Source organism: Mixophyes fleayi, chromosome 11 (assembly GCF_038048845.1).
Source record: "Mixophyes fleayi isolate aMixFle1 chromosome 11, aMixFle1.hap1, whole genome shotgun sequence".
NCBI classification, from domain to species: Eukaryota; Metazoa; Chordata; class Amphibia; order Anura; family Limnodynastidae; genus Mixophyes; species Mixophyes fleayi.
This window is the reverse complement of record NC_134412.1, coordinates 19,230,576-19,241,962: the sequence shown is the minus strand read 5'-3', so window position 1 is coordinate 19,241,962 and position 11,387 is coordinate 19,230,576. Positions and strand designations below refer to the sequence as shown.

The 11,387-nt window shown below is 38.9% G+C and overlaps 1 protein-coding gene across 1 annotated transcript; it reads left to right on the top strand.

The window, feature by feature from the left end:
* The first annotated feature begins 5,629 nt into the window (after positions 1-5,629).
* LOC142107665 (C-X-C chemokine receptor type 3-like) lies at positions 5,630-7,771 on the top strand. Its single transcript, XM_075191234.1, has one exon. The coding sequence runs from the start codon at positions 5,715-5,717 to the stop codon at positions 6,588-6,590; it is 876 nt and encodes a 291-aa protein (XP_075047335.1). The 5' UTR covers positions 5,630-5,714; the 3' UTR covers positions 6,591-7,771.
* The last annotated feature ends 3,616 nt before the right edge of the window (positions 7,772-11,387 follow it).

Below are 11,387 nucleotides of genomic sequence, written 5' to 3'. Positions count from 1 at the left end.
TTAACCACAGCATCCATTTCATGACCCCCCCCCAGCCATATCATTACACACTCAGCCATTTCATCACCCTCACAGACAATTTATCAGCTCCTCTCCACCATTTTATGTCACCATCGCCGCTCCACCCTGTGTCCAGCGTCCCAGTATGCAGCCTGATTGGTTAATCAGGCCCAGAGCAGGTTTTATACAGTACATGGTAGTACTGGTAAAAGAGAGTGTTGGGGGACGAAAAGTAGTGGAGGACTGAGTTTCTAAGAGTGAGATGCAGGAAGTTGGCACAATACCACAGGGAAAGGACTAACACCCATTTGCCAGTGGTAACCTCCTCAGATTGTTAGGAATGCACTTTTAACTTTACCAGAACTCTACCAGGCACTAGGAGGTCAGGCACCAGATATCTATGCCATGCAAGAATAATAGTTCATCTTGATAACCTACATGAAGGTTCATTGTTGACCCTTGCTGTCACTTAAATACCCATGAAGACCAGGGCTGCTATTAGGACATATCCTTGGGCAGAACTTTTGGATCGCAGACATCATCAAGTAATTAGTGGTTGGGAGAACTACATCTCCAATCAGTCTAGGCCACAAAGACTTATGGACATGATGAAACAAAAACCCATGGAACACCAGCCACGTTCCAGCAAGCAGTGGACAAATTGTTGACTCCTCGCTGGCAATACGTCACTGCTTACATAGTCATTCAGAATCAGGACTGGGAGTCCCATTTTCCCAAGGTGGAGGTGGTTTTTCAGTCATTATGGCGTCACGGTCTTACGCAAATCCCCTGAAGTGTTCCCTAGTCATGGCAGAGGCTAAATATCTGGGTTATGTGGTCAGTCGGGGTAAGTAAAATCCAAAGTGCATAGGGTAGAGGCTGTGAGGAATTGGCCTAAACCTGAGAGAAAGTCTCAACTACGGACTTTCCTGGGGTTGGTTTGGTACTACCGACGGTTTATTCAAAACTTCGCTACCCGAGCCAACCCATTGACCGAATTTCTTAAAAACAAAAACTCAGACAAGTTAGTTTGGTCTGAATCTTTGGAAGCTGCCTGGTAAGACTTGAAAGAAGGACCTTACTTTAGGGAGCGGTTCTTTCTCTAGACAGATGCTTCCGGAACGGATCTGAGGGCAATATTGTCCCAGAGGATGAAGGATGAGGAGAGACCAGTTTTTTTTCCTCAGCCGTAAACTCCTCCCAAGAGAAAAGAGATATGCCAGAGTGAAACAGGAGTGTTTACCCATTAAGAGGGCAGTAGAGGCGTTCCGGTACTACATACTCTGTAGGAATTTCACCCAGGTTACCGACCACGCCCAGTTACAGTAGATGCACACAAATAAGGAAGTGAATGCCAGGGTCAAAATTTGGTTTCTAGCATGAGCTTTAAGGTAGAACATAGGCTAGGGGCTCTGCAAAATAATCCAATGCCCTGTTCCAGACAGATGAGCTTCCCAGGTCGGCCGATTCGCCTGGTTTGGCGAGGCCAGAAGAGGGGGAGTTGGCAAAGAGGAACTTTTGCCAGGATCCGCTTCGCCAAGTATGGCAAAGATAAGGGGAAGGCTATGTGGAAAACGTAACCAGAGTACGACCTGTCCAGCAGGGAGAAGTACAGACAGGATTAATGATCCATCTGTTACCTGGAGAAAGGAGTTCACACACAGGTGCACGACATGGGTGTAATTGCTTTGGTGTATGTGTGTGTATAAAAGGATTGTGGGATTTGGTGGGTGGGGCTTCCAATGCTGACAAGCAGCCGGACAATAGTGAGGGATTGTGGGCATAGTTAGTTTGTCAGGAAGCCGTGGAACCTTTATGTTTGTGATGTGCTGTTTAATGCTGAAAATAAAACAGCTACTGATTAAGAAGCCTGGAACAAGGAGTCTTTATTTGGTCATTTCTACAATATATATTTATATATCAATTATACACACACACACACATATGTTATTATGTTTTATTTTATCACCACATCAAAGTTTTTTATTTTCTGGCTTTTCTGAAACCGGCCACTTCCCCCTTCAAGACACGTAGGCTTCCCCCTCCTCACATCTTTCATTCTTGTACTCTCAGCTGTAACCATCATCACTGCAGGACAGGTGTCCTCATTCAGACAGCGTAATCAGCCCTGTGCATCAGCAGGACAATTGCATTCCACTGACCATCACTAAAGGATGGAGTTCAGTACCACAGCCAATACAGATGACTATGAAGTAAGTATGTCTAAACTATATTGTATTAAAATATATTAAAAAAAGAGGAAGGTGTAGATGTGTCAAAAGTGTGTGTGGGAAATGTATAAGAACATTGCAGTTTAAACACACCTATTCGGAATCGAAGGTTATTAATTGTAAAGCACTACGGAATTTGCTGGCGCTATATAAATAAATGTTGATGATGATGATGATTAATGGGAATGTTTATTTTAAGAATGACAATACTTTTATTAATGTAAATTTCCTAGTTAGAAATGTAACATCCTTATAATATAAAAGTTGCCATGCTTTTCAATGACACATCTATGGTGTCTTCTTAGACTTTAACGAGAGAGCTTGTGAGTTGTGTAAGTGAATTATTTACTGAGGCGCCAATCTTGACACCTCCGAAATCTCTGCACAGGTAACTGTATGGGCTGTCAGCGGTTTCCTTAAACATAACAATTGTTTTAAAGGTTACAGTGAGTCACAAACAAAACAGCAATCTTCAGAGGTTTGGTTAAAAGTACATTCATGTATAGTTATGGAGGTGAAAATAAAATAAATTATTTGCTCACAAAATTATTTACGAGGTTATTTTACCATTTCAAAGTGTTCTCATTTTTAAGGCACCTTGAAAGCCCGGTTTAACCTATCTTCTGAAAAAATGACAGCAGACATAGCATGAAGCTCCATCAATTCATATGTAGGCTAGAAAATAATTAGAGTTTCGTGGACTCTTATTAGGACGGCATTGTCGACAAGAAAAGAGAATGAAAAACAATAGTTCAGAGATAATAGTAACTAGGGAGTTGTCTACAAGGTCATTCTTTCTCATTGAATCTTATGCTGGCTACACACTACAGGTATTTCACCGGATTACCGTTGCCAATCACATAATAAACATCTGTTAGGTTTGATATCGCATTATGTTGGGTACACACACTACAGGTATTTCACCGGATTACCATTGCCAATCACATGATAAACGTCAGTGGCGCATGCAGGGGGGCTTCTGAGTCTCTAGAAACCCCCCCCCCCTGCGCTAACTAAGTGGCCACTGTCCTATACAGCAGCCGCAGCGCTGTCAAAGAAGCGTCTGCGGCGGTGCTGTATTGTATACAGCACCGCCGCAGACGCTTCTTAGACAGCACCGCGGCTGCTGTATAGGACAGCGCTGGCGAAACGGAGCTGCTGCGCTCTCTCTCGTGGTTTTTTTGGGGGTTTTTTTCGGTCGGCGGGGAGAAACCCCCACCCCCCCCGACAATCCTCCGTGCGCCCCTGAACGTCTGTTAGTTCCGACATCGCATTAGCAATCTATACACCCTTATGGGTCAGTCTACTTGCCTAGATCTCTAAAATTATATTGTGCTATGTTTGAGAGACATTTAAATTCGCCGCAAGCGGTAGAGGACAAACCCTAAAACAATTATTATTTTGCACGGTGTTGCTAAGGTTTATAATTGGGGGAAAAGTCTTAAATGCAAACTTAGTGGTGGTGTTTCACCTTATAGTAGTCTCAGTGGGACATTGTTTGCCCATTATAGCTGTATAGGGTAAAGCATATTCTCGGTTTCGAGCCGGTGCATTTAAAATTAGAAAATCATCATCAGGATCATCTTCAGCATCATCATCATCATAATTTATTTGTACGGTACAATATAACTCCAAGCACTTAAAATAATCATTAAATATTTTAAAATATTAAAATATTTTATTTTACATTGACAAATGTATACTACATAAATGTCTAGGAAATGAGCAATACATGTGGCGAAAGAGAAAAAGTTCAACTTTTTTTCAGAGGTGGAAGTGAAAGCTTTTGACCCTGGACAATGGCCTTATCCCTATTAAAATGCTTAACCTAACTTGCCTTTTTCTTTTTTCTTTTTACTTCACAGAAGCCTAGAACTATTTGTGACTCATTCTGAAAAATCCACTTGCTACTTAAAGCACTTGTGGTGATAACCTTATCTATGTCACAGCACTGACATTTGTAAAAGTAATGAACCAAGAAACGAAAAAAAACAGCTTAATTTACATTTCGGTAGAAATGTATATGCCCATTCAGAAACAGTCCTGTAGCTTATTTTTAAAATTAAATATAGTGCAATCAAATTAATGATTTAATAATGAATTAATTGACTACTTTAAGGCAAGTGAAACTTTTCTCTCATGTAAAAATAATGCACTTTTTCATTAGCAAAGTTCGATTTAACGTGCCCAAAATATCCTCCAATAATACATATATATCATATGTATATATATAAAAACTATATATAAAAACTATATATATATATATATATATATATATATATATATATATATATATATATATATAGATAGATATAGTATATATTTGTGCATGAATCCCCCTATCCCTGAATCATTTTGCCACCCATAGCTTGGCAAGCAGGTTTAGGCAATAACAATTCATTGAAATTAGCTTTCAGCACTTCCATAATAATAGCCAACAGTTTCACTACATGAGGAAGGAATTTTATCTATCTATCCTGGTCACAATCAGTTAGCAAATTAAGGGTAGAATTTCTAAAAGGGTAAGATTGAGTTGTTGCCCATAGCAACCAACATGATTCTAGATATTTATCTGATACATTCTAGAAAATGATAGCAAGAATCTGATTGGTTGCTACGGGCAACATCTCCACTTTTCCTTTTAAAAAGGTTTGATAAGTCTACACCTAATACTCAAACTTCACATTGGATTTGATTTCTTTTCTGAGAGAAAAGGAGTGAGTTGAGATCATTTGTTGATGGTGATGTGTCCTTTTTGCAGGAGTGCTGTATGCAAAATACAGCATATGTATATCCTGTACCTATATATTATTTTTTATTATTTTAAATTGCTATATATATATATATATATATATATATATATGATAAATGGCTAAATATTATTCATTTTTTAAGTATTGAAATAGATACAGGACTTGAAAGCATTCATATCTTTCAGGAGTCCTCAACTACTTTCATGAGTCAGTCTTGGGGTGTTTGCTGGTAAAATGTTTTATCATGCAATTTTTTTCATCCAATAATCTGTAACTGAGTTTATGGCTATAATTGTATCTAATGTATAGGGCAGAGCAGAGCTGTGTCATCTCCAAGGGCAAATATAACATACAACTTTGCCATGATGGTATACAAGCCTTGTTGGAAAGGACAGACGCAAACCATTAAGCGTATAGTAAAATATGCAAGGCAAAATATTATAATGGACAACTCATTTGTTTGACGAAATGTTAATGTTCTCTTCACCAAACCCATTAAAATCTGGAGGTGTAACAGCTATTTGGTTTGAGTAGCCAATTCTCTGGTTAATACTAACCTATTTAATTATGTCACCAGGATACCTCAGATGAAGGTCCCATACCCACTTGGGACACCTCGCCTTGTGAATTTGGGTCAAGCGGCACATTTAGTAAATATTTCGTCCCAGCAGCCTATTCAGTAGTGTTTGTGTTGGATCTAGTGGGAAATGGATTGGTGCTGAATGTACTGATGAGCCGACGGTCTCCCTGGCATCTGGCGGACCACTATCTTCTCCATTTGGCCTTGTCTGACCTTCTGCTTGGACTTACTCTACCTTTCTGGGCCATCCAGCACATCTACGGTTGGAAGTTTGGCCATGTCCCTTGTAAGTTGTTGGGAGCATTGTTCACTATAAATATGTACACCAGCATTTTCTTCTTAGTTTGCATCAGTTTAAATCGCTATTTCTCAATTGTCCATGCAGTGGAGGCTCATAAAAAGCAGCGACCCATCCAGACCATTCTGATCTGTGCTTTTGTCTGGGGTATCTCCTGCATCTTGTCCTGGCAAGAGTTTTACTTTCGAGAGGCCGGAATTAACCCACTGACCAAGAAATCAGTTTGTTTTTACAACTTTGACCCGGGTCAATCTAACTCATGGCGGATTGCTCTACACCTTGTAGAGCTTACTTTTGCTTTCATCTTTCCATTGATTGTTATGTTATTCTTCTACTCTCAAATATTTTGTACACTTCAGAGGTCCAGGTTGAATCACTCGCGAAGGTCTCAAGTAGTAATCGTTGTCCTTCTTCTTGTGTTTGTCGTCTGTTGGGCACCATACAAGTCCCTGCAACTCATCGATAGTCTTCAAAGGTTGGAATACATTGGGCGAAACTGCAATTTTGAGAAGATGCTGGACTCTGGAATGATGGTCACTCTAACGTTGGGTCTATCTCATGTGTGCATAAACCCAATTATATACGCTTTTGTTGGAGTCAAGTTCAGAAAGGAAATTTACAGAGTTTTCAAACGATTTTCTACTCAAGTCGTTCACTCTAGTATGGTTGTTACAAGAGAAGGGAACTTCTTCACTGACTCTAATCAATCCTACTCTAGGATCATGTAATCTCTGATGATCATAGGAATGATATATGAGTAGGCTAATTCTCCTCAAACATAGCCCAACCCTTAGACTAATACCCACATCAGCAGCTTCTGAAATAGTGCATGCAAGTACGTTATAAAGGTCAAAGTATAATGCTTTTCAATGCTTTATGGACTTTTGTGGTGATGGTCTCTCTATTACATTGTTCTCCTTTTTGCAGTAACCATGAGATTTTTTTCAATTAAAAAAAGACATAGTTTACATAAGGAGCCAATAATGTTTCTTTTTATAGAAACATCTTACCCATAAGTGTCTATAGCCTTTTTTTAAACTGCTACAAAGAATACACAATGGTTATCTTAAATCTGGGCGTTAGATTTAACTTAAATATTTGCAAATGCAGTTTTGACTGATGTCAGATTAGATCAGTGCTGTTTGAATCTGAAAAAATACAGTGCTTTGACAGCTGAACCGCTCCTTGTGGTAGGCAAACCACCTTTCCTATGTGTGTTAGTAGTTACAACAGTGCAAATTGTATTAGTCAGAAATGCATGTAAGTTTTTGGTTTTTTTTCAGCTATATGGTATGTTGTTTTAAAACAAGCATGTGACACCAACGTTATAGGATAACGCCAACCACAACTTATATTTTAATTGTGTGTGGAGCACAATAACATATATTAAAATACACAGGTCTATTTACTTTCGATGTGGTGTTCTTCCAAAACCGGGGTCTTTCCCGAAGGGTACCCATTCCACTGATGTACTCCTCTCTCCTACTAAGGTGGACTTGATTCAGTCAAGCTGAGGGTATCAATGCTCCTGACCATGAAAAGGGAGGGGTATTGCAAGTAGTAGTTAGGAGAGTGGTGAGATCCACCAAACTGAGGTTACAACGCACCGAAGATAAGTAAAACTGTGCATTTTATCATATTTTGTGTATACCCAAAACTTAATTATATTTAAGTATTGTTTGCACTGTCAAATAATTATAGTAAAAATACCTTTATGTTAAATTTAGTTTGAGTTATTAACACCACAAAGTTGTATTCCGTGTATACAGTTTAGACTATAAGACAGTAGTTTGTAACATGAAGATGGATTTAACACCATTTTTTGTGTATTTGACCATTGACTTTGTAATGGCAATAGAAAAAGTGTTCTATATTTTTTAATAATAAATCGATATTTTCATAACTGTAACATCTGATTCTCTGTATTATTATTGCTATTATTAATCTTCATTTATAAAGCACCAATATATTCTGCAACATTGTATATTCAGAGAGATACGTTCAAATATACAATGACACAAATAAAATAACTTTTAATGAAACAGAAGCCAATATATAAATATTTTTATATATATTTATATATATATATATATATATATATATATATATATATAAATTTTGTATTAATAGGAAAATAAATCCACAGAAAATATATGATGATCTGCACACAGTTCATCATGCCAAATGCTTTACTGACTATATACATAAAAATACATAAAATAAAGGCTGTTCTTTAAAACTGAACAACACCTTTCAGCCAAACTGCATGGGCGAAGTAGACACACCAGTTTTGTGTCCACTCCAGTTTTGTGTAGCAAAAATTACAATTAATTTTAAGGTGTAAAATTGCTTTGCTTTGTGGAGGGGGTGAAGAGCCAATTCTACTATGCAAAAGGACTTGACGATTGCACCAGCTCACAGTTATGGAGATCGTGTCTTGTCCTGCACTTATAATGGGCGTATTTTGTACCTTACAGTCGCACGTTTTATATATTTTTGAAACAATTTTCTGTTTTTGTTTTTTTTTATTTTGCTATTTTTCTTAGTTTGAAATGAATAATAAACAACGAAAAAAACTAAAAAATATATAGGACATATATGTAGAGCGGATTTGCACATACCTGTGTACAAGCCCTCGCTATGTACTTTCTCATCATCATCATTTATTTATAAAGTACTACAACTTCCATAGCGCCAGACAGTCAATTTACATATATAATGAACTAGAGTGGCATAAATATAATCACAGATACAGGCAATAGCAGTGACATAAATATAATTAAGCATTATAACACGTCCATGAATGGTAATGAGCTAGCAACAATAACATGCGGTAGCGGAAATTTAGCTTAAGACAAGAAGGGCGTACAAGGTAGGCAGATGTGAGATATGTATGTTACGTAGAGCTTACGCTTACGTAACATACATATGTACAGACACTTGCTATGTGCCTGTGATACACTCAGCATTGAAATTCTTTCTACTTTGTTCTTTGCCCCAGTTTTGTGTTTGAATTTCTTTTTCTTTGTAATGCATAAAGAAATCTCAAAAATGGGTATAAACAATAAAGTGGCAGTCTGTTTAAGGTGGGAGGGGTGCAGTATACATTAGTGTTATCGTGCAAGCAGCAACAACACATTCTAAGAGGTATTTATGAGAGGATCATCATCACCGGGATCATCAATGAATCTAGTGCTACCAATTCCGTAGCACTGTACAGAGAACTCACTCACGTCAGTCCCTGCCCCCAATGGAGCTTACAGTCTAAATTCCCTAACACACGCACACAGGTTTAGGTTATAACCTACTTGTATGTCTTTGGAGTGTGGGAGGAAACCGGAGCAGCCAGAGGAAACACACGAAAACACGGGGAGAACATACAAACTGCTCACAGATAAGGCCATGGTCGGGAATTGAACTCATGACTCCAGTGTTGTGAGGCAGAAGTGCTAACCACTGAGCCACCAAGATGAGTAAATGCCATATTCTCTGCACAGCGCTGCACAATTGGTGGCACTATATAAATAAATGGTGATAATGATAATGCATACTTGCCAACTCTCCAGGAATGTCAGGGAGACTCTTGAAATTCGGGATGGTCTCACGGACTCCTGGGAGAGCAGGCATGTCTCCCGCATCCTGCAACTGCCTTCCCAAAATGACGCGATTCGCGGTTAATCGCGTTATTTTGCCCCACCCCCGCGACCAAACAGCATTTTTGACTTGGGGTGGGGCCAAAAATGACGCATTTGGATGACACCCGCCCCCTCCCGCCCTCCAGTCACGCCCCTCTCCCGGAAAGAACTTGCCGAAAGTAGGCAAGTATGTGATAATGCTTTAGAAAGCAAACTTAATTTTTCTTTGAGAACACAGATGACGATTTTCATTTACAGTGTCCCAAGGATAGGTATCTGAGGCGTGCAGCTGAGTATTGGTGATTCAGACTATTTTGGTACATCCAGTAGAAATGTGTGGAAATCAAAAGACATTTAATGGTCTATCTATCATGTGTGCCTACGGCAGCTGAGCATTACTTAACCATCCAGCGATACTGGCCTGGAGCGCAATGAGACAATTAACAGCTTCATGGCGCAATTTGAATGTTCGCACATGCACAATGGAGATGAATGATTTGGTTAAAAAAAAAAAGTTTGCAATTAGATAATAGACAATTTATTATAATATTTCTAACAATATTTTAAAATATGTATACATTAAAAATACTTTATTCAAATTAATTTATTTTTAATTGTTCTGCTATTGCCATTCGCCGCTGCCCTTAGCCACAATGAGTGGAAGGCTTGATGTAAGCTATTCTTAGGAAGAGACTATTTAGAATAATGCTGTGGATAACTGCAGGTGCTGACCACATATCAGGTTATCTTCCAAGAAATATATATAAAAAATAACTCATCTATGTGTCCTGTGCGGAATATACAGTAATATGCAAAAGAGGCCTCATTCCCACGGTTAGTTAATTTTGTGCATTGTTCTTCTAGCATTTTTAAGGCTAGGTACACACTGAAGAATTTTCTGACTAACGTGTTATCTCAAACGATTGTACCTTCGACTGAAGATCCGATCAGTCTGACGATTCATCCGTACACACTGACACGATTTACCTTCAGATCTGTGCTCTTCATCTGGTCCTTCATCTGGTCCTTCATCTGGTCCTCTAGTCTTCAGAGAATGACAGCACAATATTCATTCATTATTGACACACTGATTAAAACCGCCTTGTTATAGCTATCCACATGTCCTAACGAATTTTGTTAGCTTCTGTGACTCTGAAACAAAATATTCTGTCTCAGAACGAACAAATGAATTATTCCTCCCACAGCACTCTCTACATTTATTCACCGGGACATTCATAGCTAACATCGGCTGAAAAGAGCCTGACTCTGTAAACTCTACGGAGATCGTGAGCATGAGTGCATACACACTACATGACCGGTCGGTGATTGGTCGGAAATATTAAACAGTACGACCAACCAAATAAAACGATGATCGTCACTTTGAGACGACTTTAGATCATCGTGTCACTATACACACTCACGCGATATCTGACCTAAACGGTCGAATGTCGGCTGATTGGAGATTTTTCGTGCAATCATCAAACCAGTGTGTACCTAGCCTTACTCTAGTACATCGCGTGCAACGTGGTGTGAAAATGCAAACCATTGCTTTCAGTGACCCCCATAATCCCTCGCATGGTTGCTTGCGTTCGAGAGCTTTGCCTTTTTCCAAAGGCTGATTGCTCCATTTAACTGCATTTACCGCAAGTGAACACATTGAGGAAGACTAGGTGACTTCTCTAACGACCTCCCAAAACACTGGCTGAAGCAAGTTTGCTTTTGACTGGTGTTTTCACTGGCGTGTGTACAAACAAATATCAGTGGGTATGAGACCATTGAGTCATACTATTTTGTATTGCGAGAGGTTGCAAGTTCAATGTGCGTAATACTGAAAGTAAAGAAGGAAGTTTTGTCTGAGTGGCACAGAAAGGTTAAACAATGACTATGTAA

What these genes read in the sequence shown, in the direction of transcription:
- LOC142107665 (XM_075191234.1), top strand. Translation starts at nt 5,715, where the DNA reads ATGAGCCGACGGTCTCCCTGGCATCTGGCGGACCACTATCTTCTCCAT.